Source organism: Carcharodon carcharias, chromosome 20, assembly GCF_017639515.1.
Source record: "Carcharodon carcharias isolate sCarCar2 chromosome 20, sCarCar2.pri, whole genome shotgun sequence".
Classification (NCBI taxonomy): domain Eukaryota; kingdom Metazoa; phylum Chordata; class Chondrichthyes; order Lamniformes; family Lamnidae; genus Carcharodon; species Carcharodon carcharias.
Window position 1 is genome coordinate 19,078,212 of NC_054486.1, and position 25,311 is coordinate 19,103,522.

At 40.7% G+C, this 25,311-nt stretch overlaps 2 protein-coding genes across 9 annotated transcripts in view; one reads left to right on the forward strand and one right to left on the reverse strand.

Moving 5' to 3' along the window:
* Positions 1 to 25,311, forward strand: part of pcnx1 (pecanex 1) — a 296,740-nt gene that overhangs the window by 198,469 nt on the left and 72,960 nt on the right. For all 8 annotated transcript variants that reach the window (XM_041214599.1, XM_041214600.1, XM_041214597.1 and 5 more), the window contains 4 exons: positions 9,999 to 10,170; positions 13,644 to 13,754; positions 16,314 to 16,405; positions 20,831 to 20,940. In XM_041214599.1, the coding sequence (XP_041070533.1) occupies positions 9,999 to 10,170; positions 13,644 to 13,754; positions 16,314 to 16,405; positions 20,831 to 20,940 (485 nt within the window). The remainder of the gene's footprint in view (positions 1 to 9,998; positions 10,171 to 13,643; positions 13,755 to 16,313; positions 16,406 to 20,830; positions 20,941 to 25,311) is intronic.
* LOC121292522 (polypeptide N-acetylgalactosaminyltransferase 11-like) overlaps positions 19,708 to 25,311 on the reverse strand; it is a 108,557-nt gene continuing 102,953 nt past the window's right edge. The window contains exon 13 of the mRNA XM_041214610.1: positions 19,708 to 19,845. The gene's annotated coding sequence lies outside the window, so the exon portion shown is untranslated. The remainder of the gene's footprint in view (positions 19,846 to 25,311) is intronic.

Consider the following 25,311-nt stretch of genomic DNA (forward strand, 5'->3'; position numbering starts at 1 on the left):
CTCCCTGCAGATGCTTGTCAAACTATGAGCCAACCAGTCTCACTGAATCCTGTCCTTCACACAAGGGTTTCCAATCTCCACTCAGCAAGACCTCACCCTGGAATCTCCTCCCAAACCGACGCTTTCTCTCAGATGCCTTCTGCAAGGAGTCATCTCCAGGGCCTTGAACTCTCCTGAAGATCCTCTTTCCTGGGCCACCACGTGCATTCAAACTGTTTTCCATGCTCTCTCTCTCAGCTGTCAACAGTATACCACCGCTTCACATGTTCATAGCAAAGAGTTACAGGCCTTCAGATGTCTCTTTGGACCTTCTTGCCTCTTGCAAGCTGCTCTCGCTTTAAATCTGAAGCTTGGAGCCTTTCTGCCCCTCACTCTTCACTTTACAGGACCTTTTCCCAGGTTCCTGTCCTTCCTTTGAATACAGGGTCTTCTTTGGACATTCCCCTCTTCCACTCATTTGGATTTTTGGGGTTTTTCTTCAGCTTGGGGCTTCTATCTGTTCCCTTTGCTCTAGTCTCTCCTGACAGCAACTCCAAAACCAACTTAACTCCAACAGCTTCCAAATCAAACTGCTGCCTGTCGTCTTCTGTGTGTATGGCTATGGGAGGAACCTGCCCAACTGGCCCCCAGTTGCTAGGCAACAGCACTGCTTTTCTACTCTTGTATGTTTACCTTTACCTTTTATCAGTCGTAAACTCCTCATTAGAAATGCAAGCAGCCTTTTAAAGTGAAACTAAAACTCCATTTGACCTCTCTTAACACACACATACAGAAATACATATCAAACTTAAACTTTAAAGCTAAAACTCATTGCTAACACCCACAAATAGAAATATAACATACTTAAACTATCTCTATTTCCAACACTGATGTAAAAATGAATTGTAATATCACATCAAAGACTAGACTTTTCTATCAAAGTAATTCTGAGGCTAATGGTACTTGCCATTATTGATTCATAAATGGTACAGCAGCCTCATATGAGGAGAAGCTGTGTGGTTAACACAAATTTCCAAAAGTTGTTGTGCTGCTCCGCTGTTAGTAAAATGCCATTATTGTGAAGTTGGCTGCCTCATCATTGACATATAGCATCTTCATGACATTCAGTGTATTTGGATGTTAGATACAATAGTTAAGATGCCATTTCAAATATAAGTGCCCTTTTAGCAATGGGATAATTGTTAATCACTGCTAATCTGGCACTGAAAATTATCTATTGCTAGTATCAACTCTCATTGCTTCATTAATTATTGGAGGTTTTAAAAATCGCATTTTTAAGTTTTTACTTTTTTTTCTGTCTCATTTTTTCTCACCCTCCTAATCCAATCTTTCTCTACCTCTTTGCTTCATTTTCAGTACCCAATTTGACATTGAAGTCACCCATTCTGATTTATACTTCCTTCCCAGCCCTTGCATTGTTTATTTCTCAATTCTTCAATCTGATTTGTTGAGACGTTACATAATTGCTTGCATGTCCACTTGAGACCCGGTGCCTTATTTCCCTTGCTACACCATTACAAACTCGCACTTCCAGCAAGTTAGTGAGCAAAAAACAGCAGTGCCATTGGGTGCCTTGCCACAACAAAATCTAGCTCAATAACTTGGATTCTATAATTAGGGGAATTGATAGCATCCTTTGTAAGCAGGATCGAGAATCCCGCATGGTATGTTGCCTGCCCGGTGCCAGGGTGAGGGATATCTCTGACCGGCTTGAAAGGATATTGGAGAGGGAGGGGGAGGATCCAGTTGTTGTAGTCCACGTAGGGACAAATAACGTAGGTAAGACTAGGAAAGAGGACCTGTTTGGGGATTATCAAGAATTAGTAACTAAATTAAAGAACAGGTCCTCAAGAGTTATAATCTCCGGATTACCACCCAAGCCACGTGCATATTGGCAAAGGGACGCGAGAATAAGGGAAGTAAACACGTGGCTAAAGGAGTGGTGCGGGAAAGAGGGGTTCCATTTCGTGGGGCACTGGCATCAGTATTGGAACAGGAGGGATCTGTATCTTTGGGATGGTCTCCACCTGAACTGATCTGTAACCAATGTTCTAGCGAAAAGGGTAAACAGGGTGGTCAGCAGGACTTTAAACTAGAAAGTGGGGGGGGGCGGTGGTGTGGGGTGGTGGGTGGGGGGGGTGGGGTGGTGGAGGGATGGGTAAAATTCCAAGAAGTATGACTAATGGGAAACAAAGCAGCAGGCTAGCATGTTGGGAGGGTGGATTCCACTTCATAGAAAATTATGAAAAAGCTGAAAAGAAAGGAGCGCTCAGGAGAGACTATTAAAGTCCCCAGAACACAAAATAGGACAGAGTGTTTGGAAAGGGCTAGGAATCTAACTTCAAGCACATCAGATAAAGGGACAACAATGAGAAAGGGGACGGGAAAAACAGGACTGAAGGTGTTGTATCTGAATGCACGCAGTATACGAAATAAGGTAAATGAGCTTGTGGCGCAGATTGAAATTGGCAGGTATGATGTGGTGGGCATCACGGAGACATGGCTGCAAGGGGATCAGGACTGGGAACTAAATATCCAAGGATATACATCCTTTTGAAAAGATAGGCAGGTTGGCAGAGGGGGCGGGGTTGCTTTGTTAGTAAGAAATGAAATTAAATCGATAGTAAGAAATGACGTAGGGTCAGATGGTGTAGAATCTGTGTGGGTAGAGTTGAGGAACCGCAAAGGTTAAAAAAACCATAATGGGAGTGATGTACAGGCCTCCGAACAATAGTCAGGATGTGGGGCACAAGATACACCAGGAGATAGAAAAGGCGTGTAAGAAAGGCAAGGTTACAGTGATCATGGGGGATTTCAATATGCAGATAGACTGGGAAAATGAGGTTGGTAGTGGATCCCAAGAAAAGGAATTTGTGGAATGTCTACGAGATGGCTTTTGGAGCAGCTTGTGGTGGAGCCCACTAGGGAATAGGCAATTCTAGATTTAGTGATGTGTAATGAGGCAAATTTGATAAGGGAGCTAAAGGTGAAGGAACCCTTAGGAGGAAGTGACCATAATATAATAGAATTTACCCTGCAATTTGAGAGGAAAAAGCTGGAATCAGATGTAATGGTATTATAGTTGAATAAAGGTAACTACAAAGGCATGAGGGAGGAGCTGGCCAGAATTGACAGAGAGATGAGCCTAGCAGGAAAGATAGTGGAACAGCAATGGCAGGAGTTTCTGGGAGTAATTTGGAAGACACAGCAAAAATTTATCCCTAGGAAGAAGAAGCATACTAAAGGGAGGACGAAGCAACAATGGCTGACAAGGGAAGTCAGGGACAGCATAAAAGCTAAAGAGAAAGCATACAATGCGGCAAACAGCAGTGGGAAACCAGGGGATTGGGAAGCCTACAAAGACCAACAGAGGACAACTAAAAAAGAAATAAGGAGGGAGAAGATTAAATATGAGGGTAAACTAGCCAGTAATATAAAAGAAGGTTGCAAGCGTTTTTTTTAGATATATGAAGGGTAAGAGAGAGGCAAAAGTTGACATTGGGCCGCTGGAAAATGACGCTGGAGAAATATTAGTGGGGAACATTAGTGGCGGAGAAACTGAATAGGTACTTTGTGTCAGTCTTCACGGTGGAAGACACGAGTAACATCCCCAAAGTTCAAGAGAGTCAGGGGGCAGAGGTGAGTATGGTGGCCTTTACCAAGGAGAAGGTGCTAGGAAAACTGAAAGGTCTGAAGGTGGATAAAACACCTGGACCAGATGGATTACAGCCCAGAGTTCTGAAGGAGATAGCTGAAGAGATAGTGGATGCGTTAGTGGTGATCTTTCAGGAATCATTGGAGTCAGGGAGGGTCCCAGAGGACTGGAAAATCGTGAATGTAACCCCCCTGTTTAAGAAGGGAGTGAGGCAAAAGACAGGAAATTACAGGCCGATTAGCCTGACCTCGGTCGTTGATAAGATTTTAGAGTCCATTATTAAGAATGAGATTTCAGAATACTTGGAAGTGCATGGTAAAATCGGGCAAAGTCAGCATGGTTTCATCAAGGGGAGGTGATGCCTGACAAATCTGTTAGAATTCTTTGAGGAGGTAAAGAGTAGGTTAGACAAAGGAGAGCCAATGGATGTTATCTATTTGGACTTCCAGAAGGCCTTTGACAAGGTGCCGCACAGGAGGCTGCTCAGTAAGATAAGAGCCCGTGGTGTTAGAAGCAAGGTTTTAGCATGGATAGAAGATTGACTGTCTGGCAGGAGGCAGAGAGTGGGGATAATGGGGTCCTTCTCAGGATGGCAACCGGTGACTAGTGGAGTTCCGCAGGGGTCAGTGTTGGGACCACAACTTTTCACTTTATACATTAATGATCTAGATGAAGGAACTGAGGGCATCCTGGCTAAGTTTGCAGATGATACAAAGATAGGTGGAGGGACAGATAGTATTGAGGAAGCGGGAAGGCTGCAGAAGGATTTGGACAGGTTAGGAGAATGGGCAAAGAAGTGGCAGATGGAATACAACATGGGGAAGTGTGAGGTCATGCACTTTGGTAGGAAGAATAGAGGCATAGACTATTTTCTAAATGGGGAGAGAATTCAGAAATCTGGAGTGTAAAGGGACTTGGGAGTCCTAGTCTAGGATTCTCTTAAGGTTAACTTGCAGGTTGAGTCGGTGGTTAGGAAGGCAAATGCAATGTTGGCATTTATTTCGAGAGGACTAGAATATAAAAGCAGGGATGTGCTGCTGAGGCTTTATAAGGCTCTGGTCAGACCATATTTAGAATATTGTGAACAATTTTGGGCTCTGTATTTCAGGAAGGATGTTCAGGCCCTGGAGAGGGTCCAGATTCACGAGAATGATCCCAGGAATGAAAGGCTTAACTTATGAGGAACGTTTGAGGACTCTGGATCTATACTCGATGGAGTTTAGAAGGATGAGGGGGGATCTGATTGAAATTTACAAAATACTGAAAGGCCTGGATAGAGTGGACGTGGGGAAGATGTTTCCATTAGTAGGAGAGACTAGGACCTGAGGGCAGAGCCTCAGAGTAAAGGCATGACCGTTTAGAACAGAGATGAGGAGAAACTTCTTTAGCCAGAGAGTGGTGAATCTATGGAATTCATTGCCACAGAAGGCTGTGGAGGCCAGGTCATTGAGTGTATTTAAGACCGAGATAGATACGTGTTCTTGATTGGTAAGGGGATCAAAGGTTACGGGGAGAAGGCGGGAGAATGGGATTGAGAAACTTATCAGCCATAATTGAATGGCGGAGCAGACTCGATGGGCCGAATGTCCTAATTTCTGCTCCTATGTCTTATGGTCTTATTCCCAAAGCATTACTGACCGTGAGATTCTCTTTAAAATCACTGGTTTGCACCAATTGCAAGTTTGGCATTTTTCACTAATGTTCAGCCCTAATTCCTTCATATGCTAGTTTAATTTGAATAAAATCCCATGAGTTTTGTAATAATAACTTTACTACAATTGTCTGTTGGTTTGCTGTCTGAAGCCTGAAGCTCGTGTTGTAATAGGCTCCTTTTCTGCCTTTTGCTATCTCCTCTCCATGCCCACAATTTAAAATTCCTTAACAAGGCATTGCTGAATAATTTACATCTCACTTTTGAGTTCATTAACCATGGAATATGAAGATACTATTTCTCCCAAAAAGCACTGCCATTGTTATGCACTTAATGCTCAATTCATTTTGAGTCATCCATCTAATTGGTAAGTGCTGAAATCAATTAAATTGAAGGAGTATCAAATTAACAGTGTATTATCCATGACAACGCGCTCATCTCTAATTCAGGAGGTTATGGGTTTTAAGCTCTACACCAGGATTTGAGCCCATAATTTTGTCTGACAATCAGCAAAGTAAAAGCCCAGGGGATACAGAGAATGTGGTGAGTTGGATCCAAAATTGGCTCAGTGACAGGAAACAAAGGATAACGATCGACAGATGTTTTAGCAAATAGAAAGTGGTTTCCAGTGGTGTTCCACAGGGCTCAGTGTTGGGTCCCTATCTGTGATATATATTAATTATTTGGACTTAAATGTGGGAGGCATGATTGGGTAATTTGCAGATTACACAAAATTTAGCCATGTAGCTAATAGCGATGAGGACAGCTATAGATTCCAGAATGATATCAATGGTTTGGTTGTTTGGGCAGAAAAGTGTCAAATGGAATTCAATCCGGAGGAGTGTGAGGTTATGCATTTTGGGAGGGCAAACAAAGCAAGGGAATACACTGGGAATACTCAGTAAACAGGAGTATATTGAGAGAGTTAGAGGAAGTGAGAGACCTTGGAGTGCATGTCCACAGGTCCTTGAAGATGGTAGCACAAGTAGATAAGGTGGTAAAGAAGGCATATGAATGCTTTCCTTTATTGCACGAGGTACAGAACACAAAAGCAGGGATGTAATGCTGGAACTATATAAAACGGTGGCTCGGCCACAGCTGGAGTTTTGCGTACAATTCTGGTCATAGGAAGGGCATAGTTGCTCTGGAGAGAGTACAGAAGGGATTCACAAGAATGTTGACAGGGCTGGAAAATTGCAACTATGAGGAAATATTAGGTAACTGTGGTTGTTTTCCTTAGAACAGAGGAGGCTGAGGGGTGACTTGATTGAGGTGTACAAAATCATGAGGGGCCTAGACAAAGTAGACAGGGTAGACTTGTTTCCCCTAGCAGAGAGGTCAATTACCAAGGGGACACATTTAAGGTGATTGGTAGAAGGATTAAAAGGGATATTAGGAAAAACATTTTCAGTCAGAGGGTGGTAGGTATCTGGAATTCACTGCCTGGATTGGTGGTTGAGGCGGAAACCCTCAACTCATTTAATAGATACCTGGATCTACACCTGAAGCTCTGTAACCTGCAAGGCTACCGACTAGGTGCCGGAAGGCAGGATTAGAATGGGTGGCTAGTTTTTTCAGCTGATGCAGACATGGTGGGCTGAATGGCCTCTTTATGTGCTGTAACTTTTCTATGGTTTTATGGTTCTAATTCAGTACATTATTCAGAGTACTGCATTTTTGGAGCTATTGTTTTCAGTTGAGACATTAAATGGCTTTCCAGATGGGTAGAAAATCCCACTGCATTACTTGAAGAAGAATGAAGAGGAAGTCCATTTGTCTTGGCCAATATTTATCCCTCAATCAACACCACAGAATAAAAATAAACTAACACATTTTTTATCTCATTGTTGTTTGTGAGACCTTGCTGTGTGCAAATTGCCTGCTTTGTTTCCTACATTACAACACTGACTGCACATTAGTATTTAATTATCTTCAAGTGTTTTTGAATGTCATTATTAATGATGGGCCTTACCTTAGGGCAAGTTATTTTTTTCTGAATTCTTTCACGTGTATGAAATATGTAATGGGAAGTTAATAACATTATAAACAATGCTACATTGTTCTCCACCATACCACGGACCATGGAGAAAACGTATATTCAGAAGTAAACTTGTCGTGAATATATTTTAGATAAGATTATGTGAAGGAATGTTATGCCAGATTTTTTTATTAGTCTGGGACCAGGCAAATCACACACAATAGCACGGTATGTCAAGAGTTCTGTATTTAACATTTTCTTCTGAATTTGTTAACTTAGCTGAGCATTTCTGTTGATGTTTCGGTTGCTGGCAGTAAATTTATATTTGTGGAGATCCTCAAGAGTGTACCACTGGCTTAGACCTAACCAGTCTTCAATGTTTATAACTCCTTAGTTGGCCAGTCTCAGTCTCCAACACAGGCAGACAGTCACAAGACTTACACGCTCCCACGCTCTCGCACTCATACATACGAAGATATGAATTAGAAGCAGGAATAGGCCACTCTACCCCTCGGGTCTGCTCCGCCATTCAATAAGATCATGGCTGATCTGTATGTAACCTCAATCTCACATTTCTGCCTACCCCTAGGTCACCCCCTTGTTTATCTAGCTCTGTCTTTAAAATAATCGAAGACTCTGCTTCCACTGGCTTTTGAGGAAGAGAATTCCAAAGACACTCAACCCTCAGTGGGAAAAAAATTCTCCTCTGTCTTAAATGAACGATCCTTTATTTTTAAACAGTGACCCCTAGTTGTGGATTCTCCCACAAGAGGAAACATCTTCTCCACATCCATCCTGTTAAGACCCCCTCAGGATCTTAAAGGTTTCAATTAAGTCGCCGCTTGCCCTTCTAAATTCCATTGGATAGAAGCCTAACCTGTCCAGCCTTTCCTCAAAGACAACCTGTGCATTGCTGGTAAATGTTCTCTGAACTTCTTCTAATGCATTTATATCTTCATTTAAATAAGGAGACCAATACTGTACACAATACTCTAGATGTGGTCTCACCAATGCCCTGTACAACAGAAGCATAACCTTCTTACTTTTGTAATCAATTCCCCTCACAATAAATGATAACATTCTATTAGCTTTCCTAATTACCTGCTGTAACTGCATACTAACCTTTTATGATTCATGCACTAGGACACCCAGATCCCTCTGAATCTCAGAGCTCTGCAATCTCTCACCATTTAGATAATAAGCTTCCTTTTTATTCTTCCTGCCAAAATGAACGATTTCACATTTACCCACATTATACTCCATTAACCATATCTTTGCTCACTCACTTAACCTATGTTGCTTTGTAGCCTCCTTATGTCCTCTTCACAATTTACTTTCCTCACAGTTTCACTCTCACTCAGCACCATTTAGGAAATCAAATGAACACAGATCCTGGGTTTTATGATGCGGGAAATAATGTTACACTGGAAAGTGCTTTTCTGATAGTGGGTCAAACTAGACAGTTTTACTTTGTATCTGACTGTTATATCTGACCTCCAAACCGCCAACATTCCTCAACTTGATGAGCACCAAGTTTAACTAGTTGACTAGATGGCTTGAGAAATAACCCTGTAATCACTCTTAGCTTGCTGATATAGTTAATCATTGAGCTTGTTTTAAATATAGAAACCCAGAATTAGACACATGACATGCTATTTGACAGTCCCTTTAGTGGCATAGCAACATTTACATGGTCATATAATTAAATCTACATGAAATTATTTGTATGCACTGAGATCTGTTGCTCCAGCAAAGGTCAGATTTATTTCACCATTTTTTTTGAGGCATTAAAAATGGAAAGTTTACATAGATATTTCTGTCTTTTTTACATTGCAGCTTTTGAATAATATAATTGTTTTGAGTGTATAAAAGCTGGAATTTGCATCTGTTTTCTCAAATGGGAAGTGCAGTCACAAATTCCACATTTTTTTGCAATCTCTGGACAGGATCAAGTGCAGAATATATAGGGAATTCATTGCATGACTGAAAATTCAATAGCCATGTGTTTTGTATTTTTCTGGGGCATAATCATCTTTCTAAATTAATGTTCTGCCTCTTCCCTCCTATCCTTGGATTGAAATCCATATTACTTAACTGTTAAAATTATGTAAAGATATTTTGCAAGTTGGTTCAAAATGGCAATTTTGGCTTATTCTTGAACAATTTCCTCTACATTATCCGCCTCCTCAAATACTTAATTTATTTTCCCCTACCAAAATGCATAATTCCTTATAATTGTTAGAGATTTATGTTTGGGTTAATTACAGTTTGAAAATCTTGGGGCCTAGTTATCCTGGCACTTTGGAGTCAGCATACAGCAGTTTCTGCTGTTTATCAACACTCTAGTGGCAGTTTTACTCAGAGGTCAAGCCCCGATCTGACGCTAAAGGACAGCATTGTGAAACTGTTCTCGCATTGCTTAGTTTGGCACTGCATAAACCCATACCTTGTAATTGCATTGCTCAAATAATACTTAGGTGATCCATTCAGAACACTAAATATTTACTAGCTGGCAATGGGGTTTCTACTCATAAATGTAAACCTTCAAGCACTCTCTTAGGTTAGACAGAAAGTGACTTCAGCTAGGTAGCAAAGCAAGGGTCTTGTTGACTTTTGTTTGCATTCTATAGCTGGCAATCAGTTTCATATCAGTATTGCAGTGTAACCTGTACCTAAACTAAAATAATATTTATTGAATCTTTATTTTTCCCTAGGGTCATAATCGTATTATAGCCTACAGCCGGCCTGTCTATTTCTGCGTGTGCTGTGGCCTGATCTGGCTGTTGAACTACGGGAGTAAACATACATCAACAGCAAGATTTAAATTGTACGGAGTGGCCTTTACCAGCCCTTCACTTTTGACTTCTGCCAGAGATCTTGTCATGGGTAAGGAATATTAGATTAAAAGATTATTAAGATTGGAAAAGAAAAATACTGTAATCTTTCTTCAAAGATAATTCTTAAAAGGCTTACAAAACTGAGGCAAGCCTTTCAGTTAAATGGCCTACTGACCCAGCCTTCCAACTGAGAAACAATGATGCAGATTTTGTTTTTTATTTTCCAAAGCAGTCTGACTACCATGTTGCTTACCAGCCTTCAATGTGCCGTTTTAGTGTGAGCACGCTTCTTAAAGTTCCCTGTTTGACAATATACTTTTATGGCTTTCTTGCTAATAGAAAATTCATGTAAAGAGCCTTCCACTTTAAAATCTGTCTTAGTATTGCTCCCAAAGGAGCCATTTTAAAAGGAAATATTGATCTTTGAAAACTAAGCTAATTTGTTTGCTCTCTTTCTAACTGGTGTGTTGCTGTGTACACTTCATACCAATGTGCAGGCTCTTAGTTATTTTTTTGATGGAAAAGATTACAATAATGTTTAGTTTGCCCTAGAATAGTAACTTGATAAGTTTTAAATCAAACACCTGTTTTGGGATGGTGCCTGGCTAATTTTCATCATTGCTAGCTGGATAATGGACACTAAAAGCTGCATTTTTATACAGCTGTGTACCGTTTCCCATATGTAAAAGTGTATCCATTTTACACATCTAGACAGTGTCTTTACTTAGAGTGTGCTTCATTAGACAATGGGCGCCATGGCATACAAGGCTCTGGGCCTTGTGCTGGAAAATGGGACTAGAATAGTTAGGTGCTTGTTTGACTGGCTACAGACTTGATGGGCCGAAGGGCCTTTTTCTGTGCTGTGGACCTCTATGACTCTATGACTAGATGGGAGACCTTAGACAAAATTGTTCTCATTTATGGGTAAATCTTTGCCCTTTTTGTTCTGCTCATTAAACAAATTCAAAAGTATAAATATCAAACCCAAAATAACATTTTGCCATCACATGCTTTACCATAGTTTTGATAAGGTGTGTACATACTAGAGGAGGGAAGACAATAAGAGAAATTAAATCCTCCTCTGAGAGCTGCACTCAATAGAATAAATGTCAGTTGCACTCTGTAGAATAAGTGTTTGCAAAACTGACATGATCATTTACTTATGAAAATGGCCTTAGCGTCATGTTGTCAAGTAGATGGAGTTGGTCTCAGCAAATCAAATACAGGAGTTGGTTTTCACATTTACACACGCAAATGTTGACTCAATTCTCAGTTTTCTCTCTCTTAACAAGCCTGCCCCACCCTGCATCTCTGCCATCTTTTGTGCTTAAATGTAAACCTTTGAGATCTGCTTCAGTTGCCATCACCTCCTAACAGTTGGGTCTCCCCATAACAGTGGACCCAACATGCCCAGCAAAAAGACACAGAGGGGCGTGGAGATGCCTTATGTAAGAACAGTGTGATACAGGCTGTGTACAAGTGCCTACGGTTAAGCAGATAAAGTTAGTGAAATTGCAATAGTGCAAACTGAGCATGTAATAACTGGGTAGGCAGATTTAAAGTAATGGATTAGTTCTAAATTTTAATTGTAATTGAAGAAACTGATCTGAATTACCAACTTGGTTCTATTAATTTCTCTGACTTTTCCTAACAGTGTAGAACTCATCAGTTACTAGACGTTATGCTTGAAAAGGATCATTTGCTCAGGCACAGATTAATTCCCCGTATTTTCTAATGAGAAATCAGCTGGTTTACAGGAACAATGTAGACTGAGATTGCTGCTTTGTAGCTGCGATTCTTAGGCAACATTACAGGAATAGCAGATGTAAGTACTTTGAACAAAAGCAGTAGTGAGTAAATGCAGTGTTATTCATATTCTTTAATGGAGATTGTTTAGGATTTGCTTATGTATATGAACCGAGGAAGTTTAGCTGATATCATTAAGTGGTTCTCTGTAAATTCTTATTGAAAGAAACCCAGGGCAACATGCTGATCTTGTACCATCTTTTCATGTATCTGAACTAATTATTGGAGCTGAGTTAATGATTTGACTTCTTCTGAGACATGTTGGTCAAAAGCAATAAACAACAATTCAGTCGGTTCTGTTTTCCGACAGTAAGATGAAAGGAATATTTAGGTTGCCATGACTCTGTTTCCATTCAGAGGCTCCAGGCTTATGATAACAGCTTGTTAATTCATCCACATTTATTCTGTTCCCTAGTCTGTTTTCTTATTTATAAAAAAAAACCTGGATTTAGGAATTACAGGAAAAATTTGGAATTTGGTGACACCTAATTGGCTGGTGGGTGGAGTGGGGAGGATAGGTTTACATATGGTAAATTGTCAAAGGTAGTGGGGAAGACTGCAGAAGGACATAGACCGACTGTTGGGGTGGAATATAGATAGCAGACACAGTTCAATTTTAAAAAAAAATGTTAAATAAAGCAAGGGAAAAGAAGTGCACTGTGAAGGATTAGTTTTTAAGTGGAATACGGAAGCAGAGCAGTGTTGTGCAGGTGAACAAGTCATTAAAAGAGGTGGAGCAAGTAAATAAAATCAGAAGAAGGCAAGCAAAATCCTTTGTTTTCTATCTAAAATACAGAATACAGAAGTAAAAGGATAATGATGGATTTATGCAAGATGTTAAGGTGTAGTAAGAGTTGATGTATAATTTTGGGCACGACAGTATCGGAAGGGTAGTGGCAGTGGGAGAGATGTGATGTTGAATCCCTTGGACGATTATCAGGTTGAGGGATTACTGCTACAAAGAGATACTTGAGAGTTGGGGCTTTCTTTTCACTGGTGTTAAGAAAGTTAAAAGGGGCCTGATGGAGATCTTCAAGATTATGAAGGTTTATAATATAAATTGTAACAGTTGCTTTCAAATTTAAATAGAAGATAGCAAGATATAAGATGATGGCAAAAGAGGAATCAAAGCAAGATTAGAAAAATGTCTTTGCAATTAGTTAGAATTTAGATTCTTGCCCGCCAACTGTTATTGAAAGAGCATTTAATTTATTTTTAGGAAGGAATTAGATGGCAGCTTAAAAAAAGGAATATTGAAGTCGATGGGAGAGGAAGGTTGAAAAGTGAGATGAGGTGGCTTATATGGAGAAACTTGAGTTGAATAATCTATTTCTATACTATACTAATCCATGATTCTATAATTCCACTATTTTGGTCATAAAGCTGGAGTATATTCAATGCCAACAATGATTCCAGTAAAGAACCTGGGATCTTTTTATTGTCTATACAGCTTCATTGGGGTGGTATTTGGAAGGTCAGTGACTTGAGGACATTTTACCGAAGATTAACCAACTCGGGATCTCTAAAAAATCCATTTAAAGTTTGCTCATGTTAGTTAACTTCTTGTGTAAAAACTATTATGATATTCTATTTGCTTTCTTGCTTAATTGCTGGTATATGGAATATGTATTACTCTCAAACAGTTTTCTAATATCAGTTTAATTTTCATTATGTCCATAGCCCTTATTGTAATTGCATTTTCTTTTTACTTTACAGCATTTACATTGTGTTTCCCAGTCATATTCTTCATTGGATTGCTTCCACAAGTAAATACATTTGTGATGTACCTTTGTGAACAATTCGATATCCACGTGTTTGGTGGAAATGGTGAGTATTCGGATGTTTGCAGTATTTTTTGGTAAGCCAGGTGTTTGATGTGCTGATATCCATCATCAGGCTCAAGTCAAAGCAAACTGCCAAACAGTCGCCACATGTCATTTTCATTTTCCTGATGTTTCCATAAATTCTGTTCAGATTGACAAATGGCCTTGTAACTACATCAAAATCTTTTTGTTCTATCGGGCCTCACATCTCCTTCAGACTCCATGGCCAGGATTTTATGGCCCCACTGCGGCATGTCTTCCCCCCATCCCCCCGCAGTGAACCATTTAAATCTCCATTTAGTTTGGCAGGAACGTAATATCCCGTCGGGTGGGTGGGGCCATAAAATCCTGGCTCATGTGTAATGTGTTCAAGTTGAGGACCCAAATTGGGCACCTCTCACATGGTTATACCAATATATCCTGTAATGTACTGCAGTGGGGCCCCCGAGAGCCAGAGAACTTTGCTTTCTGTTTTGTGGGGTGGTCATCCAAAGCCTGTTACACATTGCAGTCGAATAAGTAGCCTCCAAAGTTGCCTGCATCTCCTTCCAAGGCAAGTAACTCAGCATAACAAATTATGAGTTCCGATCTGTGCGCCTATCATACATGCCAGCCTAGGTTAGTATTGCACTACCATGCACCAATTCAGAGCTTGTTTTAAAATGTATTGTTTTAAAATTTAAAAAAAGAAATAACTTACATTATGCAGCAACTTTTTTGCGCTCAAGGGTTTTCAAACCACTTCACAGGCACCAAATTAATTTTGAAGAATCCCTGTTGTTATGTAGGCAAATGCCTACAACCAACTTTCGATACAAGGTCCCGCATAGATTTACATATAAATTACAAGAGATAAAGCCAGTCTACTCAACCTGCCTGTGATGATATCTATCCTCCACACACGATTTTTTAAATTCTCTCACGGGATGTGGGCGTTGCTGGCTAGGCTAGCATTTCTATTGCCCGTCCCTAATTGTCCTTGAGAAAGTGATGATGAGCTGCCTTCTTGAACCACCACAGTCCTTTTGTTGTGGGAATACCCACAGTGCTGTTAGAGAGGAAGTTCCAGGATTTTGACCCAATGATAGTGAAGGAACGGTGATATAGTTCCAAGTCAAGATGGTGTATGGCCTGGACTGGAACTTGCAGGTGGTGGTGTTCCCATGCATCTGTTTCCCCTGTCCTTCTAGGTTGTAGAGGTCGTGGGTTTGGAAGTTGTGTCAAAGAAGCCTTAGTGAGTTGCTGCAGTGCATCTTGTAAATGGTACACACTGCTGACACTGTTCTCTGGTCGTGGATTGGGTGCCAATCAAGTGGGCTGCTTTGTCCTGGATGGTGTCAAGCTTCTTGAGTGGTGTTGGAGCTGCACTCATCCAGGCAAGTGGAGAATATTCCATCACACACCTGACTTGTGCTTTATAGATGGTGGACAGGCTTTGGGGAGTCAGGAGGTGAGTTCCTCACCTCAGGATTCCAAGCCTCTGACCTGCTCTTGTCACCACAGTATTTTTATGGCTCGTCCAGCTCAGTTTGTGATCAATGGTAACTTCCAGGATAGTGATAGTGTCTTAATTCCATGATTCTATATCCTTGTCCTTCAACTACTTATCTAATCTGTTCTTAAAAATTGAGATGGTCTCTACGTCAGTCAGTAATCCTGACATACCACAGTGCCTCAATCCTGCTGCTTTCTGTCTTAAATCTCCTACATTAATGTATTTTCCGAGCCCCTTTGCTCTAGACCTAGTTTCTGGAATCAATCATAAATCTCCTGTGTCATATCCAATATTTCCTCTAATTTATTTTAGGAATGCATGGGTGATTTATTTTATGTGCAGCCTCTCTTCCGCCCAGCCGTTTATACATGATGATTTAAAGGAGCCGACTTGTGTGAGGCCTGCGCGAGTCCATCCCTTTGTAATTTAAAACAGCTTCTGAATCTCCAAGTTCTAATGAAACCCAACCCAATTATTCACTTTGAGAGAAGGAGATATATATTCAGTTAGTGCATTTGTGGTGATGTTGGTTGTGGAATAAATGTTAGCCAGGAATTAGGGAAAACTCCTCTGATCTCCCTTGAATAATGCAATGGGATCTTTTGCAATCACCTGAACAGACATACTTCGCCTTGATTTAACTGTGTATCTGGAAGATAGCACAACTCCTGCAGCACTATCCTGGGGTCCCAGCCTAGAGTTGTGTTCCAATGTCCAATACAAGAAAAATACAGCAAGCCAAACTGGCATTTAAGTGCACTAAAGATGATGAAAGCATAGTGGTATGAAATAGCAAAAAGTTCTGGAGAAACATGGGGAAATGCTAGGATGTATTACCATAAAATTTTGAAATAGTATTGTTTCTTGCAAATTAGAAATTTGAAGACTAAAAGCTGAAGCAGAACTTTGGATGCAGCCAGTTTCTTTTATTGCACTTGACCTTCAAGTGTCTTGTGCTTAAGCAACAATTCATATAAATTTTAAATAAGGCAACCGGTGTAACAATTACATCTATAATCCTGATTACAGAAAAAATACTCAGTCATTTCTTACATTTGTATTTTTCAGCTACCACAAACCTCCTTGCAGCACTTTACAGCTTCATTCGCAGTATCTTGGCAGTAGCTTTGTTATATGGACTATGTTATGGTGCTCTGAGGGTAAGTGTTTTATTTTTTATTATGATTCTGTGGTCTTTGTGTGGTAGAGGTCATCTTTATCAGTAGCAATTGTATAGGATTTTTTTTTGTGAATTTTGTGCTCACCAAAGTGAAGAATGTTAATACTGGGGAATGTTTTGGGAAATCAGTGCCAACAAGTTAGGTTTAACAGCCAGCAAAGCTTCCTCTACTCTGAAATAAGTACCGATGAGGGGGGTGTTTCATTCCATCTACCACATCTTTCAATAAAACCCACAATTTCTCTCTGCCACGGAATCCTACTTCCTGCTAAATGACTTGACAAAGCTTTTGGCTCCTTTAATTAAAAAAAATTCCACCTCACTTAGTCCTCTAACACTGGGGAGTTAGCCTTGTTATTGTTCTTTATATGGTTTCAAGCACTTAACAGTTGGAATTTCAGTCTTATGAGCAGCCATTCCCTGGTCTTTGAGTGCGATTTTCAATAACTGCAAAATTAGGAGCAATTTTCTGCTGTGAACTTATTGATCGAAACTGTTCAAACCCATTTATAAGATTAGGCAGGATATATGGCACAGAAACGGCCATTTGGTGCAACTAGTCCATTCTGGTGTTTATGCTCTACTCGAGCCTCCTCCCATATTTTCTTATCTAAATCCACTATCGTAATTATCTATTCCTTTCTCCAGCATATGCTTGTCCAGATTTCCCTTAAATGCACCTATACTATTTGCTTTAACCAAATCCCGCATTCTTACCACTTTTTGGGTGAAGAAGTTTTTTTTCTGAATTCCATATTGAATTTCTTGGTGACTATCTCATATTGATGGTGTCTAGTTATTCTCTTCCATAACAGGGGAAACATTCTCTCTGTGTGCACTCTAAGAAAACTTTTCATAATTTTAAAGACCTCTTTTAGGTCATTCCTCAGCCTTTTTTCAAGAGAGAAAAGACCCAACCTTTCAATCCTTTTGTAATATATATAGAACAGTATTTAATGGAGGTCTGCCAGCTAGAGAGCCAACAAGAATTGCCTCCTTTTGAAAGGCCTGCCAAATTAAGCACCCCTCAGGCACTTAACTGGGCAGGGGAAGGCCTTCCCTGAGGTCAAGGACTCCAGCAGGGGTGTGGTGGTAGCTGGTGATAATGCTCCCACCCAAGGCCCTGGAATGCCAAGGGAGCCAGGTCACAGGTGAGGAGGGATGAGGTTCGGGGGGAGGTAGGGAGAGGTTGGTAGCAAGGGCAGGGGGTTGGCTGTCAGCAGGCGCTCCCGCCCCACCCAGCCGCTTTCTGATGCTGAGTCCCTTGATCAGGCACAGAGTGCCTTTGAACAAGGTACCCCCCACCCTCACTCTCCAGAACCTGAAAGCAATCCCAACTTGGTTTGTTTCTTATGCTTCCTGCATGACGAGTGCCGTGCCCACTGCTGGGTGAATACCAGCAGCAGCGGGCTGAGGCCCTTAAGTGTCTCTCCCCTCCCTGACCCTGCCACCGAACTTGGTTTGGGAGATTGCATTAAATTCAGCCCACAGACCCAAGCATTTCTGGCATTATCTCTGCAATCTCTCCTGTGCCCCTAAATCCTTTTCAGAATATGATGACCAGAACTGCACACAGTACTTTAAATGTGATCTAAGCCAAGGTTTGATACAGGTTTGACACAATTCCCCTAGCTTGCTGGAACTTGAATATTTCTGAAAAGAGAGACGTGTTGCTGAAGGTTTTCATCTTGCACTCATCACAACAAATGCAAGAATGCCAAATTTCAGATGATCACAACAATTTATACTACAGGAGAAATGGTTCAATGTTATGAGACAGCCTTTTGTAATGCTGAGTTATTTCAAAATCCCAGAGGGAATCTTTAAATAACTTTCATAACTCTAAATTCAGGAATCAGACCATCAGTTCTCGAGATGTTTTATATTAAACTAAATGAAATATTTTATTAAGTTACAACACGTTGAACACATGGCTACAACTTACTGCTATCATAACTTTTAACAAATTTCCAGACTAATCTCCATTAAGGCAACCACAACCAATAGACTTAACCAGACACCAGACAAAGCACTTTCACCTTACAAATTCAAAATAAGGTTCCTTTCACTTTGGTTCCTGTGGAGACAGTTATAGGCTTTGATCTTACATTGCCTCTCCTTCTCACACACACAACTGTTGAAGTTATACCAGCATCGCTCACTGAATGTAAATTTCCATTGTATCACCAGCCTCTTTGAACCCACATCTTCTAATAATAAAACCTCTTTCATACTACCAATTTTATTAACAGTATAAACATATTGCTTGGTCTCTTCTCGCTAGGTGCCATATTTCACCCCACTTCTTGAATGCTCTATTCAAAAAATACAATGCACTCTACCTCTCTTACATCTCAAAACTAGTTCACATTAAAGCAACTGGACTAGCTGGCTTTAATCCAATTAATACACACCCACAGACTAAAACCTCTATTTTAAAAGAAAAATATTTTCCAGTAATAATATATACATTAATAGCTTAATGACAGTCAAATAGCATACCTTTTCAGTATCTATGTAAATTCTAAGATTATATTCTCTTGTTCCCAGGTTTCCCCATTACGCGGGATAGTCGTTCTCTATTTACCCTGTTAAAATCCTTTTGTCATTTGAAGTGCTTGAATACAAATATCGCTCAACTTTCCCACCTCCAGGGTACATCACCAAAGTCTTTCATTACAACTAAATTCCTTCACCCCTAGTGTTACTCTGAATCATTGCTGGACTGTTTCAAAGGCCAGTATATCCTTTCTGATGTGCAATGCCAAAAGCTGAGCACAGTGCTCCAAGTAAGATCAGTATTTTGCAGTAACACCTTCTTGTTATCCTACACCTCATGTGATGAAATCTGGTGTACAGATAGCCCTTTTGATTGGCCTTTGCACCAACATGCCAGTTTTTAATAATTTTTATCAGTACTTTGAAAATGTATTTTTTAATCTACTCCCAGTGCTTTCTCAACAAGCTGTAGCTCCATGCCATTTTTATGACCAAAGTATGCTATCTCATGCTTACATTAAACTGCACCTATCATTGTTATATCCACATGCATAATCTTTTAATAATCATGTGAAACTTTTGCTCTCTTCTTCACAGCTCAGTATGCTTCTTAGCTTAATGTCATCTGCAAAATTGGCTTATTTATACACAAAGCATAAACCGAGGGCCCTCTTTGAGGGAATACGTGTCACTGCCCATCAATCTTGAGATTGTCTCGTTTTTCCCAGCTCTGCTACCTGCCACAAGATTGCCGCCAGTTCTATGTCCTCAATTTTAGCAAAGAGCTTCATCAGATGCCTTTGAGAAGTTATTTTAAGTGTTTGCACTGATCCTTTTCCATTCACCACTTCAATGATTCCATTACGGAAAGTTAGGTAGACACGATTTACCATTTGGAGAACTAGCTTCTTCAATTCCTAACTGTAAAAGAAACAATTAAGATTCTGTGAGATGCTTTATTCTACTAGTTTGCTTGTTTTATGAATTGTTATGCACCTGATCATTTCAATTAGTGATGGTTTGTTAACTTTAAGTTGAATCCAAATATTTTAATAAGTCCGCTTTAAAGTAACCATCATGTTTATTTTTTTATTCATTTATGGGATGTGGCTGTCGCTGGCTAGGCCGGCAGTTATTGCTCATCCCTAATTGCCTTGAGAAGGTGGTGGTAAGCTGCCTTCTTGAACTGTTGCAGTCTCTGTGGTGTCGGTACACCCACAGTGCTGTTCGAGAGGGAGTTCCAGGATTTTGACCAGCGTCAGTGAAGGAACGGCGATATATTTCCAAGTCAGGAAGGTGAGTGGCTTGGAGGGGAACTTGCAGATGGTGGAGTTCCCATATATCAGCTGCCCTCGTCCTTCTAGCTGGTAGCAGTCGTGGGTTTGGAAGCTGCTATTGGTGGAGCCTTGGTGAGTTCCTACAGTGCATCTTGTAGATGGTATACACTGCTGCCACTGTTCGTTGGCGGTGGAGGGGGTGAATGTTTGTGGAAGAGGTGCCAGTCAAGTGGACTGCTTTGTCCTGGATGGTGTCAAGCTTCTTGAGTGTTACTGGAGCCACACTCATCCAGGCAAGTGGAGAGTATTCCATCACACTCCCGACTTGTGCCTTGTAGATGGTGGACAGACTTTGGGAAGTTAGGAGCTGAGTTACTCGCCACAGGATTCCTAACCTCTGATCTGCTCTTCTAGCCATAGTATTTATATTGCTAGTCGAGTTCAATTTCGGGACAATGGTGTTAGAGCTTGACTATTTATCCTGCTGTGTTACAGTGTCATCGTATAGTTTTGATCAAATCACATGGTCGCCATTAATTTAACGAGCAGCAACAATGACAAAGATTATGGTAACTATCACCTTGTGTTCAATGGTGTGAAATAATTTTGTTTTTACTTCTACCTTCCAGGATTCCTGGGACGCACAACATATTCCAGTTCTTTTCTCTGTCTTTTGTGGCCTCCTGGTTGCTCTCTCCTATCATCTAAGTAGACAAAGCAGTGACCCCTGTGTACTGATGTAAGTGATCCCATTTCAAGAAGCAAGAGTTCTTATCATAAGTCTTTAAACTGTCTTAAAAAAACACAGGCCAGGTAGAGGTGTAATTTAAACAAAAAATGCTGGAAATACTGAGGTGTCTGTAGAGATGGAAACAAAATTAACATATCAAGTCATAAGAACATAGGATCAGGATAGGCAATATTCTGGAAACGTTAACTCTGTCTTTCTCTCCACAGATGCTGTCAGACCTGCTTTTTGTTTTTGTTTAAGCAATATAGTCACTCAAGTCTGCTCTGCTACTAAAGATCATGGCTGATCTTTGCCCTCAACTCGACTTATCTGCCTGCTCCTCATATCCCCGTAGAATCCAAAAATCTACCAGTCTCAGCCTTGAAGGTGTTCAACAGCTGAGCATTCATAGTCTTTTGGGTAGAGACTGCCAAAAGCTCCTAATCCTTTGATTGAAGACATTTCTTCTTATCTCAATCCAAAATAGCTGACCCTTCATCCTGTGTCCCCTGGTTCCAGACTTGCCAGCTAGGGAAGCGGGCCTCTTAGCATCAAAAGCATCTCTCAGTATCTCTGTGCAGCAAGATAGGATTAATTAATGACCTCTGGGTGAAGACACCCCTAGGGCGCAGCAATCATAAAATGATTGAATTTTACTTTTATTTTGAGGGAGAGAAGAGTGGGTCTAAGACTATTATTTTAAACTTAAATAAGGGCAATTATGAGGTCATGAAAGTAGAGCTAGCTAAAGTGAACTGGAAAACTAGGTTATGGAATAGGTCAATAGAGATGTAGTGGCAGACATTTAAGGGGATATTTCAGAAAAAATAGAATAGATACATTCCAGGGAGAGCATCCGCCACCCCCTTCTCCCCCCTACCCCCCAATCTGTGGTTAACTATAAAATTAAAGGTGACATCAAAATTAAAGAAAAAGCATATAATTGTGCAAAGTTAGGTGGCAGATCAGAAGATTGGGCAGAATATAAAAACAGCAAAGAGGGAAAAATTAGAGTACATGGGAAAGCTAGCTAGAAATATAAAGACAAATAGTAAGAGTTTCTGAAGCCATTTAAAAAAGAAAAGAGGTAACAAAGTAAGCAGTGGGCCGATGGAAAGTGAGCCTGGTGAATTAATAATGGAAAGTAAGGTGATGGCAGATGAATTGAACAGATATTTTGCATTGCTCTTCACTATAGAGGATACAAATAATATCCTAGAAATAGCTATAAATCCGGAAATGGAAGGGAGGGAGGAACTCAAAATTGCAATCACCAGGGAAGTGGTACTGAGCAAATTGTTGGAGCTGCAGGCTAACAAGTTCCCAGCTCCTGATGGACTTCATCCTAGAGTCTTAAAAGAAGTGTCTAGTGAGATAATTATCTTACTGAATGGCAGAGCAGGCTCGAGGGGCCAAGTGGCCGACCCCTGCTCCTAATTCGTATGCTCGTATCTACCCTGTCAAACTCTTTCAGAATCTTGTATGTTTTAATGAGATTACCTCTCATTCTTGTAAAATCCAGAGTATTGGTTCATTCTACTCAATCTCCCCTCATGACAACCACATCATCGCAGTAATCAATCTAGTAAATTTTAAGGCAGTGATCTTTCATCAAAAGATGTGCTGCTTGCAGCCATAAATTGAGATTTCTTTGCGTCAATTCCAGTTATTGAAAGTTATGGTAAATGTGTAACTTCTAAAGCTGGAATTATAACTTAATTGCTAATTAGTGTTCTGGTTCTGGAGTTTTATTATGCAAATTTTGATGTAGCTGCAGTGTGTATGAGTGGGAGAACATGGCATCAGGGTGACAATGAATGTATCAAAGCCAGGTATGCATTTACAAGATATTCTTTCTCCTTTGGAGAAGCAGCACGTAATTATATAGCCTTGGAATGAGAGCAGAATGTAAAGGCTGTTATTGCAGGAGAAAAGCCTTCAAGGCAATATTTGAGTAGAAATTTTATAAAGAAGTATTAAGCGAGATGTAAAGCTCGAAATCCAATTATGAAAGCAGACATGCTTGGCAGGTCAGCGGTGTTGATGAAAATCCTGTGGATTGCTTCCCCAGTTTGACAAATCTATGAATAACTGATCAATTATTCATTGCATATGGAGCTAAACATTCTTGAATTTTACTCTTGAAGAATGTATAATGAGTGTGGCCTTAAAACAAGCTCACACCAGTGACATACTGTTTTCACAAGTCATCTGGTGTAGCACATGATCAGTTATCTGTCTGCTTGCACTCTGTTCTATTCCAATTTTTGGGATATAAAAAAGCAATTAAACATTCAAGCAAACTTGAGATGGGTCTTAGGTTTGGACTACCACCAAAAGTGGAAGTTATTATTCAAGAAGAAATTGTGTAAAAAAAGAGTTGCTCAAGCTTAAAGCAAATGTATCCACGAATATGATGATTTTATCCAAAATAATCTCAAGGGAAGAAACAGTGGAGGTTCTGATAAGCACATATTTTCCCAAATTCTGCTGAGAGAAAAAATGTCAGAGGATGGAAAATGTGATGTTTTCCTTCAAACAAAAGCAGAGGGGGCAAACGTAGGCTGGCTAATCTATTTGATCAACTACATGAGCAGAAATTTCCCTGTGAGCTTCTGAACCCTATTATCAAGCTCAAAAAGGGGTCAGAAACCTGCACTCCGTGGGAAGCAGTCACTCAATGTGATTTTTCCCAGAGTGGGCTCTCCAAGCTGGAGAGCCAGTCACAGACCTTCCAGCTTGATAGCAGTAACAGAATGCTCTGGCAGGTAAGTGAGGGAGAGGGCACTTCAAAATGGAGGCACCCTCTCTTTAACCTTTTTAAACAAAATTTAAAATGGCCTTTGCAGCCAGGTGAATACTGTGGGAAGTGGGATCCCTTTCACAGGATGACCTTTGTCTGGTGATGCACCCAGATAGACAGGGGGGCCATTTAAGCTTGTCCGGTGCATTTTGCTGCCATGAGGCTGCCTCCAGGCAGATAAACTGGACTCTGCCACCTCTGAGAAGCTGAGGCTGACTGGAAAATCCCAATTGGCCTCCTTTAATTGGCCTTAAGTGGGACAAAGCCTAGGGTGAGATGGAGCCAGGAAAGTGGCACACAAGCTGCTAGTGTTATTTTTACTTCTCTTGCTCCTCAAAGGCAGGGGGCTCAAAATCAGGCCCCTTCAGCCTATAAAGGATGCAATTATTCAGCACTTGCATCAGTCGGGGCCAGATACAGATGGTTTTTGATCAACTTTATAGAATTTCTTGAATAGATATATTAAATATTGTGATTTTGTTTATATGTGAGTATTCAATAAAGTAGAATATAAAATATGCATGATGAAAGCAATTACACATGGAGTTAAGGGGAATGTGGCCACAGGTTTAGACAGATGATTAGAAGGCAGAAAAGCGAGGGTTAGATTAAATAATAGTTTCTTGGACTGCAGAAATCTGGGCCTTAGGGATGGGCAACAAATGCTGGCACACACACTTCACATTTCCTATGGGTGGAATGACGAAGGACAAGAGCACTAGGCTTCGCATGAGCCGCAGTGTTTTCTAGGGTCCAAGATACCATAGACTGCATCTGCATTGTTATGTGTGCTCTCATCACCAGTCCTCAATAGAAAGGAATGCCACTCCTTGGATGTGCAGCTTGTTTTGGACCACAAGCAGTGCATTTTGCAGGTTAGTGCCTGTGCTGGCTTGTTTTGATCTGTTTCAGATAAAGTTTTATTCCAGTCATGAATGGCATGGTAGGTCTGCCATTGTGGCTAGCAGATGAGTAGTAAAGACAACAGGAGAGAGCAAGAGCGGCTGGGAGAAGAGAATGGGGGAGATTAAGTAGTCATGCTAATGTCACTAGATTCCTAATCCAGAGACCCAGGCTATTGCTTTGGCAACAAGGGTTCAAATCCCATCATGGTAGCTGGTGGAATTTAAATTCATTTAATAAATCTGGAATTGAAAGATGATCACAGTAATGCTGACCATGAAACTATTTTCGATTGTCATAAAAACCCATTTGGTTCACTAACATCCTTTAGAGAAGGAAATCTGCTGTCCTTATCTGGTCTGGCCTACATGTCACTCCAGACCCACAGCAATGTAGTTGACTCTTAACTGCCCTTTGAAATGGTTGAGCAAGCCATTCAGTTCAAGGGTAATTAGGGATGGGCAACAAATGCTGGCCTTGCCAGCAACATCCACTTCCCATGAAGTGGGTGTCGCTGGTAGGGCATAACCACAGTGGGAGTCCAGGGAACACTCCTCCCAACTGAACATCACTGAGAAGCAATGTGTGAGGTGTCTGCGTTTCCCAGCTATCACTGACCTGCATCCTTTAGGAGCCACTTCTAGAGCTTCAGACCGGAGCAGCACTGCCTGTGG